Raw genomic sequence first — 15,394 nt, forward strand, 5'->3', positions numbered from 1 at the left:
TATAAGTTTTGGGGAATTCCCTGGCAGTCCAGTGGTTAGGACTCGGCGCTTTCACTGTCGAGGGCCTGGTTCAATCCCTGGTCGGGGAACTAAGATCCCATAAGCCATGCAGCGAAGCCAAAAAAATAAAATAAAATATCAGTTTTTGGAGCTACACAGACCTGGATCTAGCCACTTACTTCATGCATTTATTGGGACTCTAAAAATGTAAATAACAGATATTAAATTATCTTGAAGGGAAAAAAAGAGATGTATCTGTAAAGATACAGAGCATCTCACAGAACCCTAGGGCAGAATGAGGCTAAGCTTCAAGAAGAAACTGGAATTATAAACTGGACGGTCACAGGACCATCTCTTCTCTTTACATATCCACTTCATTCTTCTTTTTCTGCAGACTAGTTTCTCTGTTCTTCAGTCCACATGGTAGATAAAGCTTTCTGAATTCACTACTTCTTCATTGAGGAACCTGCCCAAACAGTACTCTTCTCAGTTCCTGATGGGCAAGAACACGTAGAGAAAATATGGCAGCCCTATAAGGTGAGGGAACCTTCAGAGGGTTGGGAACTCGGCAGACTCTCCGAAAGGTGCCTACTTCTTCAGGTGTGGGACCATGGGCTAGTTTTATAGTCTCTTTGCAATGCAGTTTCCTTGTTTATAAAGATAATAATATCAACAGTAAGGACAACCCTATAGTATAAAAAGTATTTTGCAGGAATATGAAAATATTTCATTCATTAATAATGTTTTCTAGGAATTTTTACTGATAGAAAATTTATGACATAATGTATTAGTCAGAATTCTTTAGAGAAAAAGAACCAATAGGATGTATATGTATACATATATACTGAGAGACTTATTATAAAGAATTGGCTTTATTATTGGATTTATTTTAAGGATTATGGAGGTTGGCAAATCCAAAATCTTCAGGGTATGAAAGCAGCCTGGAGACCCAGGGAAGACTTGATGTAGCTCAAGTCCAAAGGCAGTCTGCTGGCAGAATCCCTTCCTCCTTGGGGGAGGACAGTCTTTTTTCTCTTAAGGCCTTCAACTGATTGGATAAAGCTCCACCCACATTATGGAAGGTAATCTACTTTATCCAAAATCTACTGATTTAAATGTTAGTGTCTTTTAAAAATATCCTCACAGAAACATCTAGAATAGTGTTTGACCAAAAATCTGCGTACTGTGGCCTAGCCAAGTTGACTCAAAATTTACCATCACATTATATTAAATAAAAAAAGAATAAAGTCCGTATACAATATGGTCCCAATTATTTCAAAACTGTAAGGAAATAAAGTTAACACTAGCTTTTTCCTATTCTTGTATTTTCCAAGCCTTCTATAAGGTTCAGTACTTATCCTGTTTATCCTTAGTAGCATTTAACAATATTAACTACTTTCCCTTTCCAGAATACCCTCTCTTTCTTTCACTTGTAGTTTATAGAATATTCTTTTTATGATACTGTCCAATCTATATCCCTCTCTTCTGCAAACATCCCCACTTAGACCCAGCAGTGTGGCCCTGGAGACATGCTCATACTGTGTGATCCTGCTCTCTTGACCACAGCCCCTGAATCAGACACTTGGCTCTAGGGAAGCAAATCCATTGGCTGGGCTGAGCCGATTAGATTCTTTTTCCTAATAGTAATAAAGTCAGAAAGTCAGTCAGTCTCTGTTACATGCTTGAAATTGGAAATGACATAGAACTAGGGGTGAGGCTGACATACACATGCCAAAGTAGAGACCGAAAAGAAAGAAGCAGAAATGAGAGACCATGCAACCTCAAGAAACAAAGATGGATGGCATGCCTTTAGTTCTGATAGCATTCCAGAGCCTAGCTCCAATCCCTCATGAGACCTGGTAGCACTTTCTTATCCTTGACTTCCACGAGACAGCCCCCCTCTAGCCTTCAAATAACGTTTTTTGGTTTTTTTGTTTGTTTGTTTGTTTGCTTAAGCTAGTTCAAATGGGTTACTAGAACACTGCACCCCCACAACACACACACACACACACTCACACACACACACTCACACTCACACACACGCTGCCTTAGTTAGACAATCCCTAAGATATCCTCTTAACCTCTCGAACTGCTACTTGTCAGATTCTGTTCCAGGTTCTTTTTACTCTATCCATTCCTTAAATATTGATGTCTTAAAATTTTTTTTTCCTATAGACCCTCTGTTCTTCTTACTCTGTATCCTCACTGAGGGCAATATCATCCACTCTAATCACTTCGTTCTGCACGTCTACGTTGTTGACACCAAACCTGTCCAGGTCTCTTTCATGTATACAGCTGCCTCCTAGGTAGTTGCAAATGGCTGTCTTACAGACACGTCAAATTCAACGTATCTAAAACAGAACTCATCTCCTCCACGCTCCTGCCCCTTTCCACAAATCTGACCTGATTTCAATATCTTCTATCTCTATAAATCAAACTAATATTTCTCACCTTTCCAAATATCTGGAAATTTGGGAATAATCCTTTATTCCACTTTTTCCTCTTTACAGCCACACCCAGTTAATCACCATGCCTTGTCAGTCTACCTCCTAATAACTCTGAAATTCACCATTTCTCTCTACCGCCACCTAAAGGTCAGGGGCCAGCAAAGTCTTTTTCTGTAAAGAGCCAGAAAGTAACTATCTTGGGCTTTGTGGACTATACAATCAAGGTCACAATTACACAACTCTGCTGCTGTAGCACAAAAGCACCACAGACAATTATGTAATGAATGAACACGGCTGTGTTCCAATAAAGCTTTACTGTATAGCCCCTAAAATTTTGAATAATATAATGTACACGTGTCACAAAATATCATTCTTCTTTCGACTTTATTCAACTATTTAAAAATGTGAAAACCATTCACAGTTCACAAGTCATATAAAATCAGGCAGCAGGCCTGTCTGCAGTCTCCTGATCTAGGTCCCCATCATCTCTCCCTTACACTGGCAGAGTAACCTCTTACTAGGCCTGGCTTACCTGCCTCCAGTCTTGCTTCTCTCCAGTCCATTTTCCATCCTACAGACACAAGAGTATTTCTAAAACACCAATCTAATCTCCTTGAGCAAACAGACCATATTTGTTTTAGTCACTCTGATATCTGGAGGGCTTATGTTATTGCCTAGTACTTATTAGAAATGTGAAGAGATCATATTTGTGGAATTGAATGTCATTACCTTGATTAAAGCTTTTCAGTCAATGAGAAGGAAAAAAGTGTACAACTACAACAGAACAAATATACTTGTCATTATTCTCAGCTGAGATGATTTTCCCTATAGAGAACAGATGAGACTATCCTACAAATTATTAAATGGCGAGTTGAACAAAGTTTATATGTGATCAATGTATAAAAACCAAGGGCATTTCTATATTCCAGCTACAAAAAGTTAGAATATTTGAATTTTAACAAGATATCATTTACAACAGTAACAAAAATAAATAAAGTAACTAGAAATAAATCCAACAAAAGATATGCTTGATCCATATGGAGAAAATTACAAAACTTCATGAAATGCATTTAAGAAAACATAAATAAATATGATTTACCATATTCAAACATAAGAAAATTCAAAATTGTCAGGCTATCAATTCTCTCCATATTAATTTATAAATTCATTGCAATTTCAGTAAAAGTCCAGACAGATTTTTACATGGAAATTAAAGGGCTGATTCTAAACTGTATATTGAAAACAAATATTCAAAAATAGCCAACACAGTCTTGAAGAATATGATAGAGAACTTTCATAAACAGATACCAAGACTTATTCTAAAGCAACTATACCAATTAAGAAAGGTGATAATATTGCTAAGGAGAGAGACAAACAGGCCAGTGAAACAAAACAGAGAACCCAGAATTAGACCCATACATACATGGGAACTTGATATGTAACATAAGTGGCATTATAGATAAGTGGAGAAAGGATAAACTATTCAAAAATGGCACAAGGTCAGTTAATTATTTATATAAAACATTACATCAGATCCATACCTCACAGCACGTACAAGGCAACTGAAGGTGGATCAAAAACTTAAATGTGAAAGGACAACTTTATCTTTCCAATTAAAAAAAAAAACCACAAAAGGATTTTTCTTTTAGAACTAGACAGAATCAAAAGTACACGAAGACAGATAAATAAAAACAGCAAGAATTCTGAAAAAATATTTATAAAACTACAATAAATGTAATAGTATAGTACTTGCACAAAATATTAGATATATCAATTCTAAATCAAATTATGGACATAGACCCAAATATATACCTATACTTAATATATGATAAAAGTGACAGTTCAAGTCAGTAGGGAAAAATGGATTATTCAATAAATGGTGCCATTGGGAAATACCAAGTTGGATTCCTTTCTCAAAACAAGAGATGGTTCAAAAATTTAAGCATAAAAAATGAAACCATAAAAGTACTATAAGAAACCATGGTAGAGGGGGCTTCCCTGGTGGCACAGTGGTTGAGAATCCGCCTGCCAATGCAGGGGACACAGGTTCAAGCCCTGGTCTGGGAAGATCCCACATGCCACAGAGCAGCTAAGCCCATGCGCCACAACTACTGAGCCTGCGCTCTGGAGCCTGTGCTCCGCAACAAGAGAGGCCGCGACAGTGAGAGGCCCGCGCACCGCGATGAAGAGTGGCCCCCGCTCACCACAACTAGAGAAAGCCCTCGCATAGAAACGAAGCCCCAACACAGCCAAAAAGAAATAAATTAATTAAATAAAAAAAAAGAAACCATGGTAGAAAGCCATCCTAATATTACACAAAATTGCAAAACTATGAAATAAAAGATTGATACATAAAAAGAAAAATTTCTCCTTGGAAAAAAAGTCAGAAGAGAAGTAATGATTAGGGAAACATACTTCCAAATCACACCACAGTCAAAAGGCAAATTTCACCACTACATAAAAGGCTTCAAAAACTAGTAAGTGGGCTTCCCTGGTGGCACAGTGGTTGAGAGTCCGCCTGCCGATGCAGGGGACACAGGTTCATGCCCAGGTCTGGGAGGATCCCACATGCCGCAGAGCGGCTGGACCCATGAGTCATGGCCGCTGAGCCTGCGTGTCCAGAGCCTGTGCTCCGCAACAGGAGAGGCCACAGCAGTGAGAGGCCCGCGTACCACAAAAAAAGAAAAAAAAAACTAGTAAGTAACCCAAGAGGAAAAAAAATACACACAAAAACTTACGCAAAAATATCCATGGCAACATTATTCAGAATAACTAAAAAGTGAACTCAAATGTCCAACGACAGATGAAAGCATAAATAAAATGTGGTATATCCATCCAATGGAATATTACTCTGCAATAAAAAGGAATGAATTACTGATACATGCTATAATGTGGATGAATCTTAACACATTATGCTAAGTGAAAGAAACTATTCACAATAGACTACATATGTACGCTTCCATTTGCATGAGATGACAATAGTAGGCAAATCTCTAGAGTGGATTAGTGGTTGCCTAGGGGTGCCTAGGGATTGGGGGAAAATAGAGAACAACTGCTATGGGCATGGGGTTCCTTTGGGGGATGATGAAAATGTTCCAAAGTTGATTGTGGTGATGGTTGTACAATACTATGAATACACTGAAAGCCACTGAATTGTATATTTTAAATGGATGAATTGTATGGTATATGAATTACATCTCAGTAAGCTGTTGTATGTTAAAAAAAAAAAAAAAAGTAGAGGTAAGAGAATTTCTGTTTCTGCCCATAAATGATTAACTGTTGTAAAAGAAAAAAAAGCTATTCCACTGTAAACAACCAGAAAACTAGACAAATTATATGAAAGAACTGTTTTCAGATACTGGAAAACAAATAGCACAGGACTGTGATTCATGAGAAAAGGGAAAACAAATGAGATGAGCCCTATGACTGCCCTGGCTTGCTGCTAGAGGCAGTCTCCAGGCTGTAGCACAGGAGGAGGAAGCAAAACAAAGTCCAACAGTCTCACTGAGTTGAGGGGAGAGAAACAGGAGTTCCCAGAGGTCAAAGCAGCAATAATTTTCAAGAGAGTACTGGAGAGAGGACTCTGCACAGAGAAAGAGCCCCGTGGGGGTGGAGGGGTCTCTGCAAATCATTGGCTGAGTACTAACCTGTGCACACACGGGATGAAAATCCATCAGGCTTTTCTATTGGAAAGCAGTAAGCCAAATAATTCCCAAAGCTTACACAGGCCTGTAATTGCTTTCCCACCAGGCAGAGTGCTGAGGGAATTGGGTAGTCTTTGGAAGGTTATCACCTTAGTAGTGAGGCTAAATTAGCTCTAGACTATGGTTATTCTAGACCCACTCTAGCAAGCCTAAAAAGATTAAACTGACAAGCAATTTAATTGTACACTAGACCAAAGACCCAATAGGAACTTCCAGATATAAAATATATAGTATCTAAAATCATATCTCATTCTACTTGATGAGTTTACCAGAAAACTAGACATTGCAGAAGACCAGTGAATTTGAAGTTGTAGCAATAGAAACTATCCAAAATGAAGCACAGAAAGCAGAAACACTGCAATGACCAGTGTTAAACAAATCTAACATACATGAGATTGAAGTTCCAGAAGGGGATGATGTGAGGCAAGGGAGAAAAAAATATTGCTAGAAATAATGCTGGAACACTCTACAAAAATAATAATGTATTCTGAGTATTATAACATATGTAGATGTAAAATGTACGACAACAATAATACAAAGGAGGGAGGGCTTCCCTGGTGGCGCAGTGGTTGAGAGTCCGCCTGCCGATGCAGGGGACACAGGTTCGTACCCCGGTCCGGGAGGATCCCACATGCCGCAGAGCGGCTGGGCCCGTGAGCCATGGCCGCTGAGCCTGCGCATCCGCAACGGGAGAGGCCACAACAGTGAGAGGCCCGCGTACCGCAAAAAAAAAAAAAAAAAAAAGTTGGGAAAAGGGAAAAATGAAGTATACTGTTGCTATACTTGAAATGGTATAACATTATTTGAAGGTAGAGCAAGGACTTAAAGAAAAAAAAAGAAAACCAAAGAGGTATAGTTTTTAAAAATTAGTAAAATACCAACAATCTGATAGGAAAAAAAATAGAGAAAGTTTTTGAATTGGCAGTACTGGAATAGTCAACTTTTAAATAAATTACGCTGTTAATATACTGGAACATCATGCACATGTGAAAAAAATCAGATAGCTCTCTGTATAAAACATGGAAAATGCTAATACGGAGAGGCAATATAACAGTAGTATAGTGTCACTTCATAGCAGAACTGCCTGGGTCTGAATCCAGGCTCTGTTAGGTACTTGCAGAGTCATTTTGGGCTAGTTACTTATCTTCCCTCTGCCTCAGTTTCTTCTGCAAACCAGTCACAATACCCATGGGATTTTATGGAGATTAAAAGTCATGTAAGGCATTTAGACAATTGCAAGCACAAAATTAGTATTCATTAATTTTAGGGTAAAAGAAAAGGAAAATCTCCCAAATATATTTCTACATTAAAAAAGCAAGGTCCAGAACGGTATGTTGCCATTTGTATGAAAAATAAACTATATAAATATATGCCTACAAAAGTAAAGACTATCTCTATAAGACTAAATAAGAAACTTCTAACAATGAATCCCTCTGGAAATGAGATTCTCATAGCTGTGGAACAGAAAAAGAAGAGAAACTGTACTCTCCTCTTCATATTTTTATGTAAATATTGAATTTTCTACAATCTATTACCTGTTCAAATAAATTAATTTAAAATGAAGATTTAATAATAAGTACTTATAAAATCAGGAAAATGTGCATTTCAAACACAAGTATCATACTAGGTAAAAAGAAATAAAGTAGCGAACCAATTTGATTTTTTAATAAACTGTGTTTCTTCCAAGAATTACTATAATGATCAGTTTCCTTGGCTCTTGAAGCCTTTTCTGGTCTCTCTCATTTGTGACCTACTTTTCTAACTCTTATGTCTTGCCTTTCTTTTATTGTTTCATGATCTCACAGATATCTTCCTTTTTAATCTACAATAAACTACATTATGATGGAATATCTTATGTTCTTTTTTTCCCCAAAGACTTCATTATGCTTAATTTTTTATTTATATTAGGAAGATAGAGGAAAGGAAAGATGATCAAATCAGCATTTGATTTCAGTCAACAACTTAATGTTTAAAAGAAATATTTGTCACTATTGCACATGTATGTACACATTATCTTCTCAAGGTATATAAAAGCTGTTTTTATATTTTAAGAACACACATATCTATTTCAAAAATTTTATTATTGCAAAGATTATTTAAAAATCACAAAGTATGATATGAAAAGAGTTTTCTCTGTAAGCTCTGGAGTTTGTCTGTAAGTTTAAAGATAGCTTGTGGGACTTCCCTGGTGGAGCAGTGGTTAAGAATCCGCCTGCCAATGCAGGGGACAGGGCTTCGAGCCCTGGTCCGGGAAGATCTCACAGGCCGCGGAACAACTAAGCCCGAGCGCCACAACTACTGAGTCTGCCCTCTAGAGACCGGGAGCCACAACTACTGAGCCCTCGCACCACAACTACTGCCGCAAGCCTAGAGCCTATGCTCCGCAACGAGAAGTCACTGCAATGAGAAGCCCGCGCACCGTAATGAAGAGTAGCCCCCACTTGCTGCAACTAGAAGAAGCCCGCGTGCAGCAACGAAGACCCAATGCAGCCAAAAATAAATAAATAAATTAATTAAAAAAAAAAAAAAAAAGACAGCCTGTGACTCACTAGCTATGTTACTCTAAGTCATTTATCCTTCCTCTATGTCAGTTTCCTAATCTGTAAACTTGTATTAATAGTAGGACCAAACATTGGGATGTTTTAAGAGCAGACTAAATGAGGTAATAAACATTTCAAACAATGTCTGACCCATAGTAAGACCTTAATAAATGTTAATAAAGATAATAATATAACTATTATTATTATTAAAAGTAGTGAAAGCATATGCCCTAGTTGGGAATGGTAACCCTATAGGTAGCACCTATAGGTTACCTATAGGTAACCCTATAAAATGTGAGATGTCACTCATTTTTTAAAAATGAAATTCATCTAAAACTTGCTTAATGTTATTAAATTAAGTATATAATTAGAACTCATTATATGCCATGTTATTTAAAAATTAAGACTTTTTATTTCTGGAAAGAACATGCAGACATAAATACAAAAGGAGTGCTTTATTTTAGAGTATTCTTCAAAAGACTATGTTCTTAATATCTGATGTCCCTTACTTCTTATTTTTTTCCCAATTCAGACTACAAAAAATTCCAACAAACAATATGAGAGCAATAATCATTATCTTGGCCAATGGATCAAGCTATTTAATACCTGGAGAAATGCCATAACACTTTCTATCTTGCATTACTGGAAAAAATTCTTCCAGCATATCAAATAATTGTTTGGAGCCATACTGCTTCAATCTCCCTTTTTGTATTATTAACATATCTTTAAAAGATTCAAAGAATCGAACTGCAAAAGAACTGAGACAGCAATGTTGTAGAAATATAAAATATATTCTAAGGATCAAGAGTTGATTTTACTGGCTGGAGGTTGGTTTGTTCGTTCTGCGGACCAGTCCCTTAATTTAAGAAAAAAGTTAATAACTATGAAGAATCTAAGGGGACTTCCCTGGTGGCGCAGTGGTTAGGAATCCGCCTGCCAGTTCAGGGGACACAGGTTCGATCCCTGGTCCAGGAAGATCCCACATGCCACAGAGCAACTAGGGCCATGTGGCACAACTACTGAGCCTGTGCTCTAGAGCCCGTGAGCCACAACTACTGAACCTACGTGCCACAACTACTGAACCCGGGCGCCTAGAGCCTGTGCTCTACAACAAGAAAAGCCACCGCAATGAGAAGCCCGCGTACCACACGAAGAGTAGACCCTGCTCGCTCCAACTAGAGAAAGCCCACGCACAGCACTGAAGACCCAATGCAGCCAAAAATAAATAAATAAATAAAATTAAAAAAAAAAAAAAAGAATCTAAGGAATCAGACCTCCTTGGTATTTTTGAAGGGATTGAAGAAAGTACATTTTTTCCTCAAAAATATTTGGGGAATTTCAGTAAAATGCAATACCCCTCACTTATCTAATGGATCAGAATCTCTGGGAGTAAGGTGCAGAAACTGCACTTTACAGAAGCCCCGAGTGATTTTTCTGGCTTACTGTCATTTTAAGAACAAATGAATAATGAAACAGAAAAGGTTCATTTAAAAGGCTCCATGTGAGTGAACCTTGTCCAGATTTCAAGTTAAGAACATGAAGTGAGGAGTGAGTGAAGTAGTTGTCTCAAGCCAAAGGGATGGCATGTGAGATAACTCAGTTTCCAGAGAAGTTTCAGCATCCTAGGCACTAGAAATAAACACACCTGTCCTGAATAAGCAGTAGGAGCACAAGCAGATGGAAACAACTGTCAACCAAAACTGCTATTAATTAGAAAAACACTAGGCTTGCATTGTTTAATTCTTATCCCACTTTCCAATATATATTTTTTTCATTACCCACTCTGGAAATATAAGCCTAAGTACTATAATACTAATTGGCAGAGAAGAGGACCAAAACACCTTAAGCAAAGGAAGGTACTTTTGTTTTCAATCAAAACAAGGATTTTTTTAAAAAGTAAAAAATATAAAAAGTCATTTTGGTTTTTTGTACTGCATTATTACAACCAAACATTTATAAACACAGAACTTTCACGTACGGGAGTCTTTCTTTCAAAACAACTAACCAGGGCTTCCCTGGTGGCGCAGTGGTTGGGGGTCCGCCTGCCGATGCAGGGGACACGGGTTCGTGCCCTGGTTCGGGGGGATCCCACATGCCGCGGAGCGGCTGGGCCCGTGGGCCATGGCCGCTGGGCCTGCGCTTCCGGAGCCTGTGCTCCACAACGGGAGAGGCCGCAGCGGTGGGAGGCCCGCGTACCGCAAAAAAAAAAACCCAACTAACCAAAAACAATCATTCAAATTTTGGAAGTTTATTCAAACTTAGAGTGGACACGTAAAAGAAGAAACAATTTTCCAAGATTAATTCTAATGTAACTGGTCAGTTTCCACATCTGTAAAATGACAGTTTGAGACTAGGTGATTTTTAAAGTCCTGTCTAGCTCAAATTCTAAAACTGTATGGTATATAAATTCCTCAAACTTTGAATTAAATATACTAGGTTGTTCAAAAACTGTAATGTAAGCATATTCTGATAATTCAAATAACCCTGAAGTGTTAAAATATTGATAGCTGAATCCCATAAACAATCCAGCAGTACTGTTTTCAGACTTCCGGTTAGCATGTGTTCTGAATGAATGATGAGCAACAACTACTTTCTCTTTCTTGGACTGCTAATATTAATAGCTTGCAACATAGCTACTCAACGAGGAGTTACAAAAGACTCTATCATTATGGAATCTGGAAAATCTCATAAAAATAAGAGAAACATTATTAGCTAACCAGTTAATATTATAAGTCAATGACAGTCTTAAATTCTGAAGCATTTAGATTAAATAAACTTGAGATATTTATCTATTATGCAAAACAGGCAGCACTAATTTACAATCTGAATATTACTGTGTATCTCCTTAGGTTAAACAGGAAAAAAAAAAACTGTTCATGGTACTCTTCCCTCATAATTCTGCCATTCTTACTATATACATTACATACTTTCCATTTTCCTGTAAGAGAGATGCACTGCACAGAAACGTCCATGAGGACAAGGGTTTATCTATACTGAAATTAAGCCTGAGATAAGTAAGCTTACCATAATGGAGTTTTATACAGAATGTGTATTTCTCAGTGTGAGATGATTTTGTGCTGTAATGGAAAAAAAATCAAGGAAGACTGATTCCTTAGATTCTTCATAGTTATTAACTTTATTCTTAAATTAAGGGACTGGTCTGCAGAATGAACAAACCTCCTTACAATTTAAAAGGCAGATAACTAACACAACATTGTAAACCAACTATACTTTCTAAAATAAGAATTTTAGAAAGATAAAAAATCAGTCTAAGAATAAATTTTGCTTCTATATAAAAAAGAATTAGCTTTTAAATCTAAGTAACATTTACACACCATGAAAAACTGAAAAATGGGAGGCCAGAAGAAGTAGGCAAAATATAAAAGTTTACTGTTAAAAACTCATCCCCAGCTGTCAGGCTGATCTTGCTGTCATATTTACCATTTTTACAAACCCACTAGTCTGACCAAGAACCCTAATTTTAAGAATAACTTTAAAACCATTTGTAAAGCTAATTCAACAATAATACTGTAGCTCAAAGTGATAGTTCAGATCAGTGATCCAAAAGCTAATTAAACTGTGTCTATCAGCAAATTAGCAACCACACCCCTTTAAAAGAGCAGTCAGGCGGTGCTCCATTAACTTCCACAAAGGGTGGCTTTCATTTAAAATTCATTACTTCATTGCCTGAACGACCATGTTTGTTTCATAAACATTGTCTCGGGATAAAGCCAATGACTTTACCTACGCCTGAAACAGAAATCAGTCTGGGGAAAGGCACCATATAAAACGGGTGAATCTTAGTCACCCAACTATTAATTATAAGGACATTACATTAAGTAACCATAATTATATTCTGTGCATCACAAGAATTAAAATCGCTTAGAAACTCAACCAAAGCCCGATGATAATGTATTACTTCACGAATAGTGTTTACTTTAGGTTCCAAGAAAGGTATTACTATTAAAATAGAGTTTGACGACTAAGTCTGAAGGTTTCCCCCATCGTTTCATTATTTTTTTAAAAGCTAAAAAGGGCCTGTTTGCGGGTACTGTGAAAACCTGCGGGAAGAGAGGTTTGGGAGGGGAACGGCCAAATTCAAATAACTGCAGACAGCAACAGCGGCTCGGAGTCCTTTAACTCCCCTAGGCTGAGCCGGGCGAGGACAGGGACCCTTACCTGCCAGCGGCCATAGGTGAGGAGGATCATGGAGATGGGGATGGCGGTGCCGGACATGGCATGGGTGGAGGGCATGCTGTACTCTGAGTTGTAGAAAACCTCCAACTTGACCACGGGCGGCGAGGCGGGCCGCGGCCAGCGGATGATGTCCTTGGTGCACTGGCCCAGGTACATGGCCAGCACCCAGATGACCACGAGCCTCCGGCCCACTAGGGCGTCCAGGTTCCAGATCCAGAAGGGGAAGAACAGGATGTAAAAGAGTTCATTGCCCAGCTCCGTGCCGAAGCAGAACAGGTAGTAGAGAGGCATGTTGCTCACGTGGGCCAGCTGGCCCTCCTCGCCCGTCAGCGAGTTGCGGCGCAGGACCCCCGCGCGGCGCTGCGAGGCCGGGCCCAGCTCGGTCGCCCGCCCGTTCCGCACGCCGTTGGGGGCGCCGCCGCCGCCCGGCTTGGCTGGGCACTGATTGCGGTCGCTCCCGGGCGGCGGGGGGCCTCCGGACGCCCCCAGCTGCCGCTCTCGGCGCCTGGATTCTCCGGCGAGGGGCGCCTCCGCCTTCTCATCCTCCCTCGGGTCGGCGGCAGCTGTGGCGGTGCGGCTCACCGGCGCTTCCACCCCGCACAGCCGTTGGAAACGAGCCACTTTATGAGGGTCCTGCAAACTGCCGACCAGCTGGACCAGCCGCTGCCTCAACGACATGATAACGGGACCGCGCGGTCCGCGGGCCGGAGGACGGCGGCGGGAGGGTGGACCGGCCGCCGGTGCAGCCCCGATCTGTCTCCGCGCGCCTCGCCGGCGGCGCCTCCCTCCACCCGCTCGAGTCTGCCGGGTGACGGCGCCACAGGCCTCAGCGGCCGCGCGCCCCCGCCCCGCGCGTCCCCGCCCCGCGCGTCCCCGCCCCGCGCGTCCCCGCCCCGCGCGCCCCTCCTTTGCCGCGCGCTCCGCCACTGCCCGCGGCCTCCACGCGCCGGCGCGCGCCGCGCCGCGCCCCGCCCCCATGGCCACTATGGAAGGGGGCCCGGCCGCTTGGGTCCGCCCCGAGCTCACACGGGCGGCGTCAGGGCGCCTGAGGCTCGGCGGGGCCGCGGCCTTGAGGTTCTCCTTATTAATACCCACCAGGCGTCGCGGCGCTCGGCGGGCGGGACTTTGCGCGTCCTCCTTCTCCAACTTCAGCCCTCGTTCCCCGCCAGCTGGGGTTGCTGGCTTCTCTCGGTCCAGCATTGACTGGGAGAGGCCACGATCCTGGTGCCAGGTTCGGCGGTGCCTGTGGCCAAGCACGCGGACGACCTGCTGGCACAGAATCAAATGGTGAATGAAGGCTAAGTAACCACCATGCGCCCGGAATCGTTCGACTCAAGGAATAACAAGTAATTACGGAGCTGTCCCTGACGGTTGGTGTCCTGAAAGCCACGTGCCAGTTGACTAGTGGTGACAAGAGTAGATATAGATCCCAGGACAATAGCGTGTCATTGATTGTCAAAAGTTCACAAATAGCCGAAGTAAAACCAATAAATCACTGAAATAGTAATTAGTGAAAGGGTATTGTGCACACACCAAAAAACAGTTTGCAAACTAGAATCACTCAAACCAAAACATGGAGTGAGGCTCAGGGATATATTGTTATAAAGCAGCTTATATAGTGAAAAGGCCGTGACTGTTTCTTCTTCATAGTGATTGGTTAAAATAGAATTTTCAGTGGTTACCTCATATCAACTGTGAGAAACAGTTCAAGTTTTGTTTATAATTTCCAAAGGCATAAGCAAGAAATGACTAAATTGGTTTTGTCTGCCCAGGGAATTTTCAAGACTGGCCTTTGTTTGGTTTTAAGAGATCACAGTTATTATTGACTTACATATAGAATTTCCTTTTAGTAAATTCTAATAGCTAGCAGGGTTGCACAGAAGATACATAATTGGTGGCTGAACACAGGGTGTAGATTTTTGAGTTTGATAAGTCTGGTTGAGAGACTTAACTTTCATGTTTCACAAGTTACAAACTTGACTTCTAGAAAGAATGGTTTTTTATCAGAAGGGCTCTGAACTCTAATTCAAGGAAGTTATTTCAGGTACGGTGAATGTCTATAATTTTAAAATTTGAACTTCTTCCAAGAAACAGGCTGGAAAATTCCCCTCCCTTATGTCATTAGAAATATTTTCTTCTTTCCCAGGGAGAATTATTCTCCTTCTCCCACTCCACTTGCCAGGCCGTGGCCATGGAAAGATGAATAAATCATCAACCGTGCGCTCAAGTTGCTCACAGTATAAATGGGAGACAGAGATAGATCCACCTCTAGAGTACAGAGCAGATGGTAAGTGCTACAACTGAGTCATAAACAACATGCTCTGGAAAGAAGAAACAAGTTGACTAGGGACAGCAAGAAAGGTGTTAAGAGGTGATCCAATTGAGCTGGATCATAATTGAAGAGCAAGATATGAATAAGTGGAGAAGTCCATCTGAGGAAGAGAGAAAATGAATAAAGACAGGGGATGGAAATGTGCAAAGATGTATTTGGTAAACAATTAATAGC

At 40.5% G+C, this 15,394-nt stretch overlaps 1 protein-coding gene across 1 annotated transcript in view; it reads right to left on the reverse strand.

Annotated features, from left to right (window-relative positions):
* SGPP1 (sphingosine-1-phosphate phosphatase 1) overlaps positions 1–13,737 on the reverse strand; it is a 35,885-nt gene extending 22,148 nt beyond the window's left edge. Inside the window, exon 1 of the mRNA XM_022570408.3 lies at positions 12,871–13,737. Coding sequence (XP_022426116.1) covers positions 12,871–13,566 — 696 coding nt within the window. The 5' untranslated portion in view covers positions 13,567–13,737. The remainder of the gene's footprint in view (positions 1–12,870) is intronic.
* Between the last annotated feature and the right edge of the window lie 1,657 nt (positions 13,738–15,394).

The sequence above is a fragment of the Delphinapterus leucas genome, chromosome 2, assembly GCF_059928025.1.
Source record: "Delphinapterus leucas isolate spDelLeu-1000000601 "Yukka" chromosome 2, BTC_Dleu_Yukka2, whole genome shotgun sequence".
Classification (NCBI taxonomy): Eukaryota; Metazoa; Chordata; class Mammalia; order Artiodactyla; family Monodontidae; genus Delphinapterus; species Delphinapterus leucas.